The sequence below is a fragment of the Malus domestica genome, chromosome 13, assembly GCF_042453785.1.
Source record: "Malus domestica chromosome 13, GDT2T_hap1".
Taxonomy (NCBI): domain Eukaryota; kingdom Viridiplantae; phylum Streptophyta; class Magnoliopsida; order Rosales; family Rosaceae; genus Malus; species Malus domestica.
Genome location: NC_091673.1, coordinates 11889999 through 11909382, shown reverse-complemented (window position 1 = coordinate 11909382; position 19384 = coordinate 11889999). Strand labels below are relative to the sequence as shown.

Sequence of the window (19384 nt, the reverse complement as noted above, 5' to 3'; positions counted from 1 at the left end):
CAGATGGGGTCCATTTTTTTCGAGCCTTCTCTGCGGGCAGTGATGAAAGCTTTTCTTAGGACTAGGTCTCCAGGTTGGAACTGCCGGATCTTGGCCCTTTTGTTGTAGCTGGAAATGAGCTGCTGCTGGTAGGCTGCGATGCGGGTGATGGTTTGTTCGCGCCTTTCTTCTGCCAGATCTAAATCTGTGGCCATTTCTTTACTGTTCCGCTCAACGTTTAGCAATAGAGTGTTGATGCTTGGCACGATGATGTTGGGAGGTATGATTGCCTCCGAACCAAACGCCAAAGAGAAAGGAGTTTCACCGGTTGCTCGTCTTTTGGTGGTGCGATATGCCCATAAACATCCTGGGAGCTCATCTGGCCATTTTCCCTTTTTGTCGGTGAGGGATTTCTTGAGGCAGTCGAGAATCGTCTTGTTGGATGCTTCAACCTGCCCATTGCCTTGAGGATATCTTGGTGTGGACATGTGTTGTTTGATGCCGTATTTTTGGAAGAACTTTGCCAAATCTTTTCCCACAAATTGAGGACCGTTGTCAGTGACGATGGACTGAGGGATGCCAAATCGGCAAATGATGTTCCTCCATATAAAGCGCTCTATATCCGTCTGAGTCGTGGTTGTCATGGGTTCTGCTTCTACCTATTTGGTGAAATAGTCGGTTGCCACGATCATCATGCATCTGCCCCCCGTAGCAGGCGGCATAGGCCCTACCAGGTCGATTGCCCACTGCATGAATGGCCAAGGACTCGTTTGCGGGTGTAGCTCACTGGCGGGTAGTGCTGGTACTGGTTTGTAGCGTTGGCAACGGTCGCATTTTTGTACTAACTCCTTAGCATCTTGGTGCATGGTAGGCCAGTAATAGCCTGCGTTAAGAGCCTTTTGGGCTAAGGATCGACCTCCAGAGTGATTCCCACAAACGCCTTCGTGGATTGAGCTTAGAACCTTCAAGTCATCGGGAGGTGCCAGGCAGCGGAGATGTGGTCCGGTGTAGGATCTTCGGACGAGAATGCCATTCCACATATAGTAGCGTGCCGACTTAATTTGAAGCTTCCTTGACTCCAATCTTTCTGTGGGTAATGTGCCGTTGACCAAGTAGTCTATAATTGAACTTTGCCAAGTGGGAGTTACACTAACCTGTGACACTTCGGCTATCGACTCCATCTCTATGCTTGGCTTGTCTAGATATTCCACCGGAATAGAGCGTTTGAATTGGTGGTCAAGGGCGGAGCCTAAACCAGCTAGTGCATCTGCATGTGCATTGTCTGCCCGCGGAACTTGAGTGAGAGTGTAAGTCTGAAATGCTTCAAGCTGCTGGCGTACTTTCTCTAGGTATTGTGCCATCCTTGGGTGTTTTGCAGTGTATTCCCCAGTAGCCTGGCTGGTGATTAGTTGGGAATCAGAATGAATTGCGAGTTTCTTCACCGCCAAGTCTTTTGCCATTCGGAGGCCCGCTAGTAGAGCCTCGTACTCTGCTTCGTTATTGGATGCTTTGAAACCTAGAGTGATCGCCTGCTCGAGCATTGAGCCATCTGGAGTAACAAGAACTACACCTGCTCCCGAGCCTTTATAGTTGGATGCACCGTCGACATGCAAGTTCCAGAAATCTTTATTGGATGGAGTAAGTGTGGCTAAGGTACTCTCTGCTGCTTCTGGGGCGTCGTTGGGCCGCACTGTTGCGTTGCCTAGGCTAGGTGTGAATTCTGCCACGAAATCCGCCAAGGCTTGGGCCTTTATCGCTGTGCGAGGTTGGAAAACTAAACCATATTGGCCAAGTTCCAATGCCCATTTCATCACTCGTTGAGAAGCGTCCGGACCATGTAATATTGATCGTAAGGGATATTGAGTCATAACAATGACTGTATGAGTTTGAAAGTAGGGTCTGAGCTTCCGAGCCGCAACAACTAACGCCAAAATTAATTTTTCGATCTTCGGATATCTTGTTTCTGCATCGAGAAGAGCTTTAGAAGTGTAGAATACCGGCAGTTGGGCCCCCAGCTCTTCTCGTATGAGAGCAGAGCTCACTGCTACCTCGGAAACTGCCAAATAAATATATAAATCCTCCGCTGCTTCCGGCTTGGATAGTAAGGGAGGTGATGTGAGATAACTCTTCAAGTCTTGGAAAGCTTTTTCGCATTCTTCATCCCATTTGTTTCTTTATGCCCTCTTGATAGCTTTGAAAAAGGGTTTGCATCGATCGGTGGATCGTGAGAGGAAGCGATTGAGGGCGGCTGCTCGTCCGGTCAAGCTTTGGATCTCCTTCAAGGTAGTTGGAGATTTCATCTCTATGATTGCTTGGATTTGCTTGGGATGTGCCTCAATTCCTCGTTGGGTTACTAAGTACCCTAGGAATCGACCTGAAGATACTCCAAACGTGCACTTGGTGGGGTTGAGCTTCATCTTGTACCTTCTAAGGATATTGAAAGCTTCTGCTAAATTGCGAATGTGATCTGATCGCTGCTTGCCCTTTACCATGATATCGTCGACATAGACCTCCATGGTTACCCCAATTTGCTTTTTGAACATCATATTTACTAACCTTTGGTAAGTGGCTCCCGCGTTCTTGAGGCCAAAAGGCATGACCTTGTAGCAGTAAGTGCCTCGCTCTATCACGAACGCAGTTTTCTCCTTGTCGGGCTCATGCATGGCTATTTGGTTGTAGCCGGAGTATGCGTCTAAGAAACTAAGTAACTGGTTTCCAGAAGTTGAATCTACTAATAGATCAATCCGGGGGACAGGATAATGGTCTTTTGGGCATGCTTTGTTGAGGTCAGTGTAGTCTACGCAAACCCTCCATTTGCCCTTCTCTTTCTTCATGACTAGTACGACATTAGCAAGCCATGCCGAGTGTGCTACCTCTTCTATGAAACCGGCCTCCAATAGTTTGTCGATTTCTGCCTCGATGATCGCTACTTGTTCGGGAGCGAAATGTCTTCTTTTTTGAATTACCGGTTTGGCAGTTGGATCGACGTGCAGCTTGTGGCAGGCCACTTTGGGATCAATACCGGGCATGTCGGATGGTGACCATGCGAAGATATCTCGGTTTTTCCTAAGGAAAATTGTGAGTTCTTCCTTCTCGTCTGGGCTTAGTCGTGAGCCAATTTTAGCCGTCTTTTCCGGCTGCTGGGGATCAAGAATGATGTCTTCGGCGTCCTCTTCGGGTTTCCATCCTATCCTGTCTGCTTGGGTGCCATCTTCTCGATCCACCTGCTGTAATTGCTATTTGGCAATTTCTTTGCCCTTTTGGACTTCGGTAACCTCTACGGGGGTAAAGGTCTTTTTCTTTGTTTCTTTTAACATTTGCACAGTGCATCGTCGGGATGAAGCCTGGTCAGACTTGATCTCTCCGACTCCTCCTTCCGGGATGCGGAATCGGATTTTTTGATACTTGACGGAAGTGACAGCATCCAGCTTGATCAACCAAGGTCTCCCAAGAATCCCATTGTAGGGAGATGGGTCGCTTACAATCGTGAATGTTTGCTTTGAGACGACTGGCGGTGTTTTTACGTCAAGTATGATATGACCGATGGCAGTTGAGGTGTGTCCGTTGAATCCAGTAAGTACCTCTGCCCGGCGTATGATTGTACTTTCCAGGCCCATCTTCTGAATGACTGAAAGTTGAAGTAGGTTGACCGCACTTCCATTGTCAACCATCATCCTGTCGACTATAGCATGGGCTAGTTGGACAGATACTACTAATGCATCGTCGTGTGGGAAGTCGACTCCTTCTGCATCCTGCTCCGTGAAGCCAATGATAGGTCCATGTTGGGTATCGACTGCATGAACTTGTGAGATTAGTAAGGCCTGCTGGATCTTCCTCTTTTTGGAGTTATTAGTAGCCCCTAAGTGCTCGGACTCAGCGAAAATGCCGTTGATTCGAATCGTCTTAGTTGGTGGCTCCTCATCTCCGTCTGCATTCCTTTTTTGCTGCTCAGCTGGCTTGTCCAAATATCTATCGACTTTGCCTTCTTTCACGAGTTTCTCTAGGTAGTTCTTCCAAGTGTAGCAATCGTTGGTTGTGTGACCGGGACCTCGGTGGAATGCACAATACTTAGTGTGGTCCAACTTGGAAGTATCTCCTTTTGACTGCTTCGGCAACTTGAACCATGGTTCATTCTTGACGTCACGAAGGATTTGATGAATCGGAATTGAGAACTTAGAATAGTTGTTGGTCATCGGGCCTTCTTTGGTCGTGGGTCGGTCCCTGCGCTTGAACTCCTGCCTGCCCTTGTTGGGTTGTTTTTCATCCTTCTTTTGAGTAGCTGCCAACTCTTTTCGAGGTTGTTCGGGAGCCTTTTCTGCTTGTCGAGCCTCGTCCCAAAGCGCATGCTTTTCTGCCAGAGCAAAGGAATCTGCTAGAGTTAGGTCTTCTTTCATGATCATTTCTCCAAACAGTGGGTGGTCTGCTGGTAGTCCTTTTTGGAAGGCTGCACTTGCTATCGAGTTGTCGCATCCGACGATCTTCGCCTTCTCTGCTTTGAATCTCTTCACGTAATCGCGAAGCGACTCTTTTGGGTTTTTCTTTACGTTGAACAGGTGATCGGACTTCTTCTTGATCGATCGATAAGATGAGTATTCTTTGGTGAAGACCAAGGAAAGATCATCAAAATTCAGGATGGATCGTGCCGGCAAGGTATGAAACCAATCTTGTGCCTTGCCTTGTAAAGTAGTGGCGAATATTTTGCACATAAGGGCGTCATTATTCCGATAAAGGACCATCGCATTTCGGTAATGCTTCAAGTGTCTTTCGGGATCCCCATCTCCTTTGAAAGATGTGAAGTGTGGCATGCTAAACTTGCGCGGAGGCTCTGCCTGCTCGATCTCATCCGCGAAAGGTGACCTGCTCATGTTGGTCATATCTCGCCTTAGTGCCTCATCAACCATTTCGTTGCGCCGAAAATCACGCATCCGCTCATTGAAAAGCCTTTCTACCTCTTCTTGGATTTGCTTTTGTTGGGGTAGCGGAGCTTTTTGCTGCCCTTGGTCTTTTTCTACCGGTCTAGGCTGCTCTTCTTCTCGCTCGGCTCGTCTACGCTGTGGCTGCAATGGATGAGATAGATTCCTAGCAGGCGAGGGATTTCTTTGCAGGCTACCGGTTGAACTAGAGCCAGATTGAACGATCGTTTCCTTCCGTTTGTCAGGCTGCCTGCTCCGATGTGATGTGGAGGATACTCCTTGTGAGCCTAATCGCGAATGAATGCTTTGCCTGGAAGGTTGCCCATGTTGATTATCAAAGCGTGGCCCCAACCGTGAATGTATACTTGCTCGTGGGCCTAACCGAGAGTGCACGCTCATCCGCGCGCTAAGACGGGAGTATACGCTATTTCGGGGGCCCAATCGAGAGTGTGCACTGTCTGAATGCTCCACTTGTGATGGGTTGAATGGCTGCTTTCCAGGACGCTGTTTAAAAGGCTCCTTGTCTACCCTTGTTCTACTCCGGGAAACTTCATCGTGAGCGCGATGCATCTCAGTACGTTGTAAAAGTTGATTCACCAAGGTGGTTTGTTGTGCAAGGGCGCTCGTCAATTCTATGACTTGTCGGGACAAGTTTTGTTCGCCATTCGGATTGGAAGAACTTGGATGGAATGCACCTCCTTGAACAATGAAAGGGTGGTTGACTCCAGGTGCGAGATTTGAGTTGGGGAATGTCAAATCTGCAGAGAAATGCGGTGAAAACGCCTCAGCCTCGATGATTGGTCCGGATGGTTGAGATTGTCTCGGGCGGACTTGGGCAGCTTGGGAAACCATGAAAACAGGCTGGGCTGCGGGGGCAGGCTGGATCACTGGGGCAGGCTGGATCGTTGGAGCAGGCTGGGCTACAAGAGCAGGCTGGATCACGGGAGCAGGCTGCTCAATGCGCGGTGCATGTGAATGCGAGGCTTGGGCTTTGGTCCACGTAAACTTGGATGGCACGACTCGGGCCGTGGTGAAGGCTCCATGGACCTCGCCACGAGTGGCTACCGAAGTAGCCACCGTGGTGGTTCCCATGGCGGCTGTGGTGAAGGCTCCATGGACCTCGCCACGAGCGGCTACCGAAGTAGCCACCGTGGTGGTTCCCATGGCGGCCGTGGTGAAGGCACCATGGACCTCGCCGCGGGTGGCTACCGAGGTAGCCATCACGGTGGTTCCCATGGTGGAAGCTCGTGGTGATGATGTCGCTCCCCTTCTTGTCGCATTTTGCCTCATGGATCTCCGTAGTCCCATTTCTTGAATACTAGAATTTTTACTTGCGGAATTTTCTAAATTTCTAGTCATTATATTTTTCTTATACGTTTTATCAAAGAACCTTTGCAAGTAGAAAATTCTAATAATAAGAACGTATGAAAAATATTCAAATAGACTAGAAAATAAAGAAAAAACCTTTTTGTACGAGAGTCTTCTACGAGTATGGATTACAACTCTCAATGAAAGCACCAATTTGTGGATGCAAATTTTCTCCTCTTCGATCTTGGACGATTTTGCACCTACAAAACAACTAGCACCTTAGGTTAAGGCCAAAAGCCTCACGCGCCCACGATGAATGGGGGGGGCTTTGGCCGAAGAACCTCCGATGCCAAAGTTAGAAATTTAGAGAGAAATAGTGTTTAGAGTGTTTTGGAATTTTTGCAAGAGGTTTGGAATGAATTTTTGGTGAGAATAGGAGCCTATTTATAGGATTAGGCTTCCCCATTTTTCACCAAGGAAGGGCCGGCCACACCCTTCCCTTTTCTTAGTCAATTTGTGGTTTTTTATTAGCCCCTTTATTGGCTAATAAAATAGAAATGAATGGGGTCTTAAATGATTAGCTTTATTTGAGTAATAAAGTGGAGGAAAATAAAAAAAAAGGTAGGGAAAAGATGGGAGGGAATGTGGCCGGTTACTATGGGATTTTTAGGTTTAATTTTAGGTTTAATTAGCCAATTAATTGGCTAATTAAATATGAAAGGAGATATTTTATTATTTATGGTATTGATTGGCTAATTTAAAAGGGAAGGAAAGGTGGAAAAGGTAGAAAAAAAGGTGATGGAATAGACTTTGAATGGGGTAGCCGGCCCTATCCCATTTTTTAGGTTTGAGTGGATGTTTCAAATTGGTAATTAAGGGATGATTTTAGGAGATATGGGAAGAATATATTATTTAGATAATTAATTAACTAAATAATATATTAGGGAAATTAAGTTTTGGAAATAATTACCTAAAATAAGATAATTTGGAATTAGTTACCTCTTCTGGAGCATTTTTGAATTGGTTGAGGATGATTACCCACTACTTGCGCGTAGGAATCCCGATATACCTCAAGGGTATTTTTGTCCTCTTTCGTTCACAAATCCACGTGTCGCCTAGTGAATATTTTTGGCTCCACAGAAATGTATACCGATGGAGCGTTACCGACCCCTAGCAATATAATGGGAGGTTCTAAATACCCAAATTTAACATATGAACAACCTGGCGTACCAATCTACTTTTCTTGACTGAATTAAACATAAACCACATTTCAGTCTCTGATTTGACTAAATTCTCTCATATACATGCATTGATAGTCACCTTGAACAAACATAAGAAAGTAACTTCTGTGGATGGGAAAATTTGGTAAAAGTAGAAGTTGGTGGATTTTAATTGGGAAAGAGGAAAACCGATTGATGGGGTTGCTCTCTAAAAGTGGTAAAGAATTTGGAGGAATGCCGAGGACTAGAAGAAAGAGCGCAGTTGGAGTGCAAGTCACCAACTTTCACTTGCTGAGAAATTTTTCTAGAGAGTGAAAAATCAAACCTAAAAATTTGCATGAGCATTGTACAATTGTATACCTTGCAAGTAAAGATGGTGTACAATTAGAAAGAAAATTGATCGAGTTTGAGTTTGGTTCATGGCCTAGGCAATACCACAAGATAGTGTGACATATGGCATGTTATTGGTGGCTAGGGCACAGTTTTTTCTCTTTCAAATGTGGAAAATTGAATGTGTTTTTGTTTTACTACATTTTCTCTTTTCTTTTGGCCCGAAGATATGAATTTCTTGTAACCAAAGAAAATTGCGCTTTAGAAAGGTAAATTATACTTTGCATCCATTTGATTTAGGACACAATTTGGTCCATATGCGATAAAAATTTATATAAAATAACATTAAGTTACAAATTGTAACACCATGTCTCTTCTACGTCTATCACATTATATAGTTTGAAATAAAAAGCTATGGTGTAACAATAATTTAACGGTTATTTTATATTCTTGTGTTTATAAGAGCTCATTTCACCTATTTTTTATTTACATGGAAGCCTGATTTATGTCGAAAAGCCATTTTTCATCCCCTTTTTTGTCTATGTCTATAAGGTTAAAGTTTTCTATGAAGAAAGATCTTGTTTGTTGTCCATGTGGCATATATCTGTATATTAATTTGCGTTCATCAATCCAGCATCTCTGTAAACAAAAAGTGAGCGAACTTGAGTGTTACGTCAAAATTAAAAATGGTTAACTTGACAGATGATTGACAGAGAAGGCTAAAGGTGTCTGGACTGGATGTTTTGCAACTTCTTTGCCAATTTTTTAAGGACATGGATCAAACCGTTGTGTGCCCCAGCGGTTGAGGCAACTGTTGTCTAATATAAGTCTTTCATATAAAGTCCCAGTTTTGGTTATGGATTCAACTCAAGTTGGAATCACAAAACGAACTGCGAAATTAATAGAGAAGAGCAAACTTTAGAGAGAACTACTCTTATTAAAAATAAAAAATAAAAAATAAAAAAAAAGACTAACTGACAATTATTACATTCAGCCAATTCCGATGCTTGTTATATATATAGCTTTGTCATCAACATTAATTCTCTCAAACAACAAACTACTTTGAGCCCTCGACGACTCTATGCTCCCTGCAACATCATAAACCAAAGATAATAAAACATTAAAGGGAAATTAATTAGCATTATTCAATATAATTAACATACTACGAATAATGATGAGTAATTGCATATATATATATGAACTTACGACGCTGCATATCATTCATGGCCAGATGTACAAGCAGGTCTCCTTGGGGGGAGCTGCTGGTGTGGAGTTCTCTGCATATTGTCACGTTAATTGGGTTTATTATTCAAAGCGAGTTAAATTTTTGAAACGAGAACAATTCTTAATTAAACATTGACATTTTGTCACGAATTATATGTTGTTTTGCCCCCTGAACTATCAAGATAGGGTTTTCGTGACGTGGGACTTATCGTCAAATTTCAAAAACCTCATCCAAATTGACGTTAAAAATTGTCGCATGCCTGAAAGTAATGCACTTATGTGTAGTTATAATTCTATACCTGGAGCTTTGGTTGTAAGGTCTCCACTGCTGCTGTTGATTTTGGATTCACCCCTGCACCTTGCTGTTACACATCCATGAATTAATGGAATTTTTTGATTTATTTACAAAATGAGTAAAAAGTAAAGGAGGAGTTTAACTTTCATTTTTTTTAGGAGGGGTTAATAATACCTTGCATAGTGCCCAATCTGCTGAATCAAAGAAGGCACGTTCATGATCCTGCATGCATACATGCACACACACAAATTAGGGTTTTGTTAGATGGGTTTAATGGAATATAACAGAAAAACAAAACTGATTGATGAACTCTTTGAAGTGGTAAACAATTTACCTTTGAAATCAAAGGCTTCTTCTTTGGCGCAAGTCCTCCATATTTGTTGGTAGCTGCTGACTGTAATTAAAACGGAAAAACAAACTGACAGTCAATGCACCGAGTATTGAACGCCTGTATTTGTATGGCTAAAACTTCGACAGCCTCAATGTGGCTATTCAAAGTCTAATCACTTCATACACCGGAGTATTGTAAGAAAACCGTAAATTGGGAATGAAGATGAACACAATGATGATATCATAAGCATGAAGTTCTGTGACTCGGGACTACTAAGTGAATTGCGGAAGAACTCTTCCTCAATCTTGAGGAGCCAAGAGGACTTCCTCTTCAACTCACTTAGTGGCCGATTTACAGAACTTTTTGTTTATGATCGGAACCGCCACTATGTAAAGATCATCACTACAAAAAATAAATTAAAACAAAGCTTGTTTAGTCAATCATTGTAGCAAATAGAGGAACACTTCGTAATTCATTTACTGGATGCACCCATTTGTTCAAAATCTGATACAATTTGATGACCAAATGGTCACATATTTATTTTATTTTTTTACGTAGTTGATATTTACATATTAATTTATAATACGAGCAATTTCGATTATAATATATAAACATGAAGTTTTATAAATTAGTTAAATAGTGAATTGGAGAGGAAATCCTCTTGTTTATGAGGGCATAGGATCGTCTCCGGAGCATCCCCATCCGGATCCTTCTTCTTTACCGTCCGAGTCGGCATCCTAGCTTCTCCGGAGCTGGCATGGTGGCTTCCCTAGCGCTGGTGGTTAGCAACGTCATAGTCGTCTGGAACCACGAACTCCTACTCCTTTAAAAATTGGTGAGAGGAGGGGAGGGAAGGGAATGGAAACAGAAGATGAGATAATCCTACCCCTTTAAAAATTGGTGAAAAGTAATCAATACAAGGGAAAGTCAACAGCAGCAACCACAGCTGGGGATGAAGGATGTTGGTAGTCTACGTTAGTGCCCATAGTTGTAAGTTGTAACCACCGTACCTGCTGCCGACATTTCGAATAGGGAAGACATATTCTCCTATCGTGTCAAGACACTAGCCGTTACTTAATAATATCCTAAATGTCGGTCCCATTTCAATTTTTCACTCCTATATCCGTCCCCACCCACCAAATGTCAATTGCAGGGAAAGGGATCCTCTCCGGATTTACTTTGAGGGAATTTTAGGAATTCTCACATTCTAACCGTTTATCGTATATTATGCGATCGGTTTTTGTCAGATATTATTTATATTTAATTTTAAATAAAAAATCAAATGATTTTTAACCGTACGATACAAGATGAATGGCTAAGATGTGGATATCTTCTTACTCATGTTTAAAACCTCAACATCCACTTAGTTCTACAGTCTAATTATATTCTTCTTCACTTGTAAGTGAGAGGCCTTATGCTCGATTTTCGTCAAAGATAAATTTGAACTATATAGTTGAGTAAGGCTTAGCTCACTCTCCTTCCCTTAATGTAGATAATATCGTATATTCAAAAACAAAATTATTTGTTCAATGAAAAAAAGAAAAAAAAAAGAAGAAACTATATGTAAAGCACATAGCTTAAAAATGTCAATATTTTTGTGGAAATATAAACAAATCAGAGAAATATATGAAAAGGGGTGTGAAATTTAAACTTCATCACATATTGATATTTTTGACATATCGGTTAAATATCAATAAAATTCTTATATTTAGTATAAACCAATTATTAACAATATCTAAAGTTTCATTTTTAATTTTCAACATTTTTGTCGAAGACAATTGATATCGATTTTCAATATATTCATCGATATTTTATACAAATTTGTATATCAATATTTGCACCAATACCGATATTTTAAACACTGATAACACATGTGTGAAATGGCTAGTAAATTAATGAATTAAAAAACTGCCACCAAAGGAAAAAAATAAAAAATAAAAATATTTGCCACCAACTTTAATTGAAATAAAGAGGATGCGGAGCGTATGACCGTGACTCATGCAGTAAGGATTGCAGAAACGGCCATTAAATTTCTTAATTATACATTTGAACCGACACCATGGAAATAGTCTACGCCTCTACGGTGGTTAACTAATCACATCCTCTCTGAATTTCAATTTTTATTAGTTTTTGGGGCTTAATTAGTCTAAACTCAATAATTTAACAAATAATAAGTTGGAATTACGAATAAGAGAGAGAGAGAAATAGGAGCAGATCTTACCTCATGGTCTTGGGCAGAGAAGTAGTCTTGGCCTCTGTTGCAATCCTCCATCTCAGCTCTCCTGCAAGATCATTGATTCTAATCAATCTTGGGGCCAAAATTAAGAACTAATCACCAATGAAAAGAAAAGGGGAGCAGAAATTTGACATGAAAATTGAGAATTAAGACATGAGAGAGAGAGAGAGAGAGAGATGGCTAACAAGAACAATGCAGCTGCAAATAGTAGCAGAAGTGTTGAAATGGGGTAGGAGTAGGTTAGTAATCTGTATATATATAAATTATAATTATACACACATACACACACACACATAAGGACCAAAAAGAGGAAAGAAACTAAAAGAGAGGTAAACGGGATCTTGGCATTACCTTGTGGAAGAGCAAAGTGAGAGATGCAACAGAAATGTTGAGACGACAAGTTGCGAAAGGAAATAAAGGGGGGGGGGAGAGAGAGAGAGAGAGAGAGAGAGAGAGAGAGAGAGAGATGATGAATGAAGGTTGAGTGAGATGGTAAGATAAGAATATAACTGTATTTATGTATATGTGTTGTGTTTTAGTATTTAATTTTGATTTGAGAAAGTATACTTATGATATACAATGTAGAAAGTCCAAATTAACGAGATATTTTTCAATATATCGAGAATACAGTTTAGTACACCAAATATCATTATACTAGTTGTTGAATACTTGGAAAATAAAATTTCAATCATTTGAATAATGCTGCTTGGTATAAAGACTCTAATACTAGCACACTGAAAAATCTCTCTAAACTAACAAGAAAAACTTATCTATAATCATATCTTTGTTTGACCAAAACAAATAATTGCATATCTCCTCTCTTTCTCTTTCTTATTACGTGTTGTTGGGTAATTCTTATCATGTGTTATCAGACAACTCTCGTAATGTAACGGTACGTAGTGGATGAAAATCCAAGATAAATATTTGGTATGGTAAGTAGATAAAATCTTCCTAATAAAGCGTATAAGATAGCGTAGTTGAGGCTGAGGTTCATGGAATGTGAGCAAAATCTCAAATACTATTGGGTTAGGAGGGCTTTTAGGACACTCAGCAAATTCTCACCATTGGTTGTTGGTCCAGTCTAATTTCTAAGACAAAGAGTACATGTTCACACGGGCCATTTATCTACTTTACTCACCGACAACCGCTGCAATTTTTGTTGTTTGTTTTCATATGTGGATTTTGACATGCCATTGTTGCAGAGAATAAAGAAGAAAGGGAGTAGTGACTGGCGGGAGAAAAACATGGGAGAGTTTTGTATGGTTTTGTCTTTTTAAATAGAAATATAGAAAGAAAACCAATAAATAATGAATAATACTTGCATTCCCGTTGGAAGAAAACACATATTTTACTCTTTGTGAGTGTACAAATTATATAATCAAACCGCTCAATTCCTTAATTTAAATTGGAGATTACTGTTAACAGAGTAACAAAGAATGCAGAAAAACTACTAAGAACAGTATGAGTGTTTAGAGAGCAAGAGAGAAGCAAAACGATTGTATTATTACTGAATGAAATCTTAACACTTTCAGACTTCAGTTTATATAGCCATTCTAACTGTCTTGTATTGTAATCTGTTTTAACTAACTAACTGATAACAACTCAGCTAACTAATTTCAACCGTTTAACTAACTATTGACTGATGAGCTGGCCATAGGTGAGTCATAGGTGTATAGTCAACATTCCCCCTCAATCTAAGCTGGGATTTCCAAGCTTTAGATTGTAACAATGCTTGAGAAATGAAGGACCATGCAGCCCCTTAGTTAGAATGTCTGCTGTTTGTTCTTCTGTTGGAATGTAGAGAACCTCAAGATCTCTTCTCTGTACTCTTTCCCTTACAAAATGATAATCTGTATCCAGATGCTTGATTCTGGAATGGAAGACAGGATTTGAACTTAAGGCTATCGCAGACATGTTATCACAATGTATTATAGGAGGTTGAGGCACTGAACATTTCAAATCTCTGAGAATCTGTCTAACCCAAGCTATGTCTGCAGCTGTATGAGCTAGAGCTTTATACTCAGCCTCTGTAAAACTTCTGGACACCGATGTTTGTTTCTTTGATTGCCAAGAAATCGGATTTTCCCCAAGATAAACCACATACCCAGTAACTGATCTCCTTGTATTGAGATCTGCAGCCCAATCAGAATCTGAGAAAGTAGTGAGAGTAGGATGTGATGCTGCAGAATACACTATCCCAGTATGCAGGGTTCCCTGCAAATATCGTAAAATTCGTTTGACAGCACCAAAATGTATCTCAGTAGGGGAATTCATATATTGACATACTGCATTAACTGCAAATGCAATGTCAGGTCTCGTAAATGTCAAGTATTGTAGAGACCCCACAGCACTTCTGTATGTACTAGGATCTGCAAGGAGAGTACCTTCGGAACACAAAAGCTGACTATGAGGCTTACAAGGAGTAGCAGCTGGTTTACACGAATCCATTCCTGATTTATGAATGAGATCCTTTATATACTTTGCTTGATGAACAAAAATATCCCCATTTGATTTATATTGAATCTGCAGACCAAGAAAGTAAGTGAGCCTGCCCAAATCTTTCAAATCAAACACTGTTGATAATTCTTGGACTACATTTTGAACTTTAACTGAGCTTGATCCAGTCAAAATAATATCATCCACATATAACAGTAGGATGATTATGTCCGCAGAGTCTGTTTTCATAAACAAACTTGTGTCTGAAACTGATGCAGTGAATCCCATTGATAGGAGATAACTTGTAAACTTTGAATTCCAGGCTCTAGGTGCCTGTTTTAACCCATATAGGGATTTCAACAACTTACAAACATGAGTTGGATGGCTAGGATCCACAAAGCCTTGTGGTTGTTTCATGTACACCTCCTCCTGTAACTCCCCATGCAAAAAGGCATTCTTTATGTCAAGTTGTTTCAACTCCCACCGATTCATAGCAGCTAATGCAATAATTATCCTTACAGTTGTATGCCTCACAACAGGACTGAAAGTATCAGAATAGTCAACTCCATGCTCCTGTGAAAACCCTTGAGCCACAAGCCTCGCCTTGTATCTTGAAATACTACCATCAGGGTTCTTTTTCACCTTATACACCCATTTGCTGCCAACTATAGATCTATTTTCAGGAGTAGGTACTAGTGTCCATGTACCTTGAGCTCGAAGAGAATCATACTCTTCTTGCATCGCAATTTGCCACTGAGACATGGATGCTGCTTTTCTGAAACATGAAGGTTCAACTGGATCTGTAATCTCAGACATAAAAGAAAAGCCTCCAACAAATGGATCTTCATCTGTGATCTGTAAACTTTGAATTTGAGGACAGAAAGACATCAATGCTGCATAATTCTTTCGTTCAATAGCACTTGTTCTCAACCTTGTTTGAACAACATTTTCTGGTATTGCATCAAGTAAATACTCAGAAGATGAGCTAGTTAATGATGAGATAGGCAGAATTACCTCAAGCTGAGAATTGTGATGGACAGGCAACATAGGAGAAATACTAGTTGAGATACCAGAGTGATGATGAGGGGAACTATCATGTTGATCAGGACTGTGAGAACCATCTTTGTGTGAAGATAAATGCTGATCAGAACTATGAGACCCATCTCTGTGTGAAGATAACTGTAAATTTGCACCACTGACTTCAGGTGAGTCACTTGCTTGAACCGATGTATTAGCAGTCTCATTTTGTACTTCCATAACCTGTCCTGCATAACCATTATCATTGGGAAATGGCATATGTATCACAATTGGAGCTGAAGGATTGTGTGGATTATGCTGTGTTGACTTGACAGAATTCTGCATTTCTGTGATTAATTTGCCTCTGTATGGGAAAACCTCCTCATCGTGAACAACATGTCTTGATATGAGCAATTTACCAGTACTAATATTGTAACAAGCTACTCCCTTATATCCCATCATATAACCAAGAAAAACACACTGAATTGATCTTTTCTGCAGTTTGTTCTCATTATATGGCCTCAAAAATGGATAAACTGCAGTACCAAACACTTTTAGATGTTGAATCTCAGGTTCTAGTCCAAAAACTACCTGATATGGGGACTGCATACTTAGGTTTCTACTTGGCATCCTATTAATAAGAAATGCAGCATGTGTGCAAGCATGATACCAGAATTGGGTAGGTAAATTTGCTTCAGTCAACAAAGTCACAGCAGTTTCAATCACATGTCTATGTTTCCTCTCTGCAATGCCATTTTGTTGAAGAGTATATGGACAAGATATCATATGGTTAATCCCTTTATTCTCCAGAAAATTGATAAATGTCTTACTCAAAAACTCTCCCCCTCCATCAGATTGTAAACACTTGATTGTAACATTGAATTGATTCAAAATAAAGGCATGAAACTTCACAAATATCTCAAAAGCTTGTGATTTATTATTCATAGGAAATATCCAAAGGAACCGAGAAAATTCATCTACAAAACTAATATAGTACCTATATCCTTGTACAGACACTTTTGGAGAGGGCCCCCATACATCAGTATGAATCTTCTCAAAAAGAAAAGTAGCTCTAGACTGTTTTACATGAAAAGGTTGCATACTCATTTTACCACTAATACACGAAGAACATAAGGACTGTGAACAATCAGCATGAACTACCACCTTTGACTTCTTTAGCATTGCAGCAAGTACCTCCACAGATGGATGTCCTAACCTTTGATGCCATACTGAAACATGAACTTTCTTTCCCAGAAAAGCTGAACATTTTCCCAACTTTGCAGCAAACGACATGGCAAACACATTCACCGGTATTGTAAACAGATCCCCACCATCACTCTTTCCTTGGTAAAGTATTTTCCTTGTTGCCTTGTCCTGTATAAAAAACACAATATCATCACACACAAACCAGCAACCATTATCCTTACACATCTTTTTAACAGATAACAAATTGACAGCAATTGTAGGAACACAAAGCACATTTCTCAATACTATATCATTATGAGGCATAGATATAGAAGTTGAACCAATATGAGTAACTGATAAACCTGTACCATTCCCAATAGTAATCTTCTCATCACCATTGTATGGAGTGACATTATTGAGATGATTTAGATTAGCAGTCATATGATGAGTAGCCCCCGTGTCAATAATCCAATGATCTTCAGTAGAAAAACCATGTCCATTTTCATTTGGAAATACTGAACCAGCAGCTGCATTTGTCTCAATGTTTGCCTGAGCAGTCATAGCAAGAGAAGAAGGTGGAGGATTACCTTGGTAAGCATAGTTGTTCCTATGATAGCATTCAAGAGCAATATGCCCTCTTTTTCCACAAATTTGACATATCACAGGACCGGAACTCTGAACATTCCCATTATCAGATCTGTAATAACAGTTTGGTGCAGTATGTCATCTTCTTGAGCAAATCTGACACTCTGGTGACACAGAAGACTTAAAATTGGTATTTCCAGCCCAGTTTGTCTTAGAATAGCCATTTGAACTGCCATTTGAACTCCCATTGCCAGAAAACGAACCTCCATTCCCATAACTATTTCCAGAATATCCATTTCCCCCACTCTGATGAGCTTTTCCATTTCCAGAATAATTGTTGTTTCCATTCCCAAAGTGATTGTTAGTACTTCCACTTGCATTCCTGTTATGAAACCCGGAAGATGAATTCTTAAAGTTGTTATTTCCATTCCCAAACTTCTTGAAATTGTTGTTGCTACCATTTCTAGTATTGTAATTGTTCCTGTTATTTCCATTGCCCAGAAAACCAGATCCACCTTGAAAGCTATCTCCAAATTGCTCTCCATTATATCCTCCTTGCATCCCTTGTGTATTTGAGCTTTCACCATGTTCATAGCTCTGATATCGCTGAGCGCTAGAACCTTCACCTTGAACACACATTGCAGCCATAGAACTTGACAAAGATTGCATCTTGGATTCAATACTCCCTTCTGCAACAAGAAGTTGAGCCCGGAAATCTTTTAAAGATAGAGTTGTATCCCTTGCTAAGATCACTGTCCGAATCATCTCAAAATCTGCAGGCAGACCAAATAACACAGCAATCATCAAATCATTATCTGAAATTCTTTCTCCAACAGAAACAAGTTGATCCCTTATATTCTTCAGCCTCATTAAGAACTTATCCACAGATTCCCCTCCTTTTTGTGCTGTATGTAATTCAGTCTTTAACTGATTAACTCGAACAACTGAAATCGATGCAAACCTTTCTTGTAAACATGTCCAGGCTTCATGAGATGTTCTGCACCCAATGACATGCTCCATAGCCTCATCAGATAAAGTAGCAATAAGAAGACTTAGCAGTGCCATATCTTTTCTCACCCATTCTTTATACTCGGCAGAGACTTCCTTTGTTATACCGGTGTCTGGACTAATCACAAACTTAGATGGACAAGGATTCTCTCCAAGAAAGAAATCAAACAAATCATATCCCCTCAAAACTGACTGAAATTGATATCCCTACTTAACAAAATTATCATCTTGAAGTTTCACATTCAACATTCCCAACAATGCTTCAATTTTGACACTTGAATCAGCCATTATATCAACTTTAACAACAAATGAAATCTTCGGAAGAACTCGTCAACAACTCCTGGCTATCGGCCTTTTGAAGAACACAACAAGACTTCTACACACACATTTCTGGCTATCGGCCTTTCTGAAGTGAAACAAAACTTCGACACACACACTTCTGGCTATCGGCCTTTCTGAAGTGAAACATAAAAGGGAAATGGCTATTGGCCTTTCTATCCCAACAAATACCTCATTGATCTATCCATTCCATGATTACAAGACTAATGACTATCGGCCTCGAACAATTATGCAACTTGAAGCAGAATTTGTGACTTCGACATTTCATCAAACATATAGAATGCAAGAAATCAGAAAGAACCTGAAAGGACTGCGTTCTTGAATCTGTACCCAAACCAGAAACGATATGATCGAAGAACGTCTCCTCCCTTTCGATCCCAAATCAGCGGAAGAAAGGCACCAAGAATCGACTCGGCGATGATACCATGTTAACAGAGTAACAAAGAATGCAGAAAAACTACTAAGAACAGTATGAGTGTTTAGAGAGCAAGAGAGAAGCAAAACGATTGTATTATTACTGAATGAAATCTTAACACTTTCAGACTTCAGTTTATATAGCCATTCTAACTGTCTTGTATTGTAATCTGTTTTAACTAACTAACTGATAACAACTCAGCTAACTAATTTCAACCGTTTAACTAACTATTGACTGATGAGCTGGCCATAGGTGAGTCATAGGTGTATAGTCAACATTCCCCCTCAATCTAAGCTGGGATTTCCAAGCTTTAGATTGTAACAATGCTTGAGAAATGAAGGACCATGCAGCCCCTTAGTTAGAATGTCTGCTGTTTGTTCTTCTGTTGGAATGTAGAGAACCTCAAGATCTCTTCTCTGTACTCTTTCCCTTACAAAATGATAATCTGTATCCAGATGCTTGATTCTGGAATGGAAGACAGGATTTGAACTTAAGGCTATCGCAGACATGTTATCACAATGTATTATAGGAGGTTGAGGCACTGAACATTTCAAATCTCTGAG

At 40.4% G+C, this 19384-nt stretch overlaps 1 protein-coding gene across 2 annotated transcripts; it reads right to left on the bottom strand.

Annotated features, from left to right (window-relative positions):
- Positions 1 to 8667: 8667 nt before the first annotated feature.
- Positions 8668 to 12679, bottom strand: LOC103452794 (uncharacterized). 2 transcript variants are annotated; one of them, XM_029091447.2, is made up of 8 exons: positions 12188 to 12339; positions 12022 to 12084; positions 11822 to 11882; positions 9604 to 9663; positions 9444 to 9491; positions 9274 to 9336; positions 8957 to 9027; positions 8668 to 8838 (listed from the first exon to the last, which is right to left on the bottom strand). In XM_029091447.2, the coding sequence occupies exons 3-7, from the start codon at positions 11870 to 11872 to the stop codon at positions 8968 to 8970; spliced, it is 282 nt and encodes a 93-aa protein (XP_028947280.1). In that variant the 5' UTR covers positions 11873 to 11882; positions 12022 to 12084; positions 12188 to 12339; the 3' UTR covers positions 8668 to 8838; positions 8957 to 8967. The 2 variants fall into 2 exon arrangements, with proteins under 2 accessions (XP_028947280.1, XP_070667082.1); XM_070810981.1 differs by lacking the exon at positions 12022 to 12084 and having other exon boundaries at positions 12188 to 12679.
- Positions 12680 to 19384: the final 6705 nt, after the last annotated feature.

What these genes read in the sequence shown, in the direction of transcription:
- LOC103452794 (XM_070810981.1), bottom strand. Translation starts at nt 11,872, where the DNA reads ATGGAGGATTGCAACAGAGGCCAAGACTACTTCTCTGCCCAAGACCAT. An exon ending in TCTCTGCCCAAGACCATGAG is followed by an intron (nt 9,664 to 11,821) that starts GTAAGATCTGCT and finishes TTTTAATTACAG; the next exon opens with TCAGCAGCTACCAACAAATA. An exon ending in CCTTACAACCAAAGCTCCAG is followed by an intron (nt 9,028 to 9,273) that starts GTATAGAATTAT and finishes GACAATATGCAG; the next exon opens with AGAACTCCACACCAGCAGCT.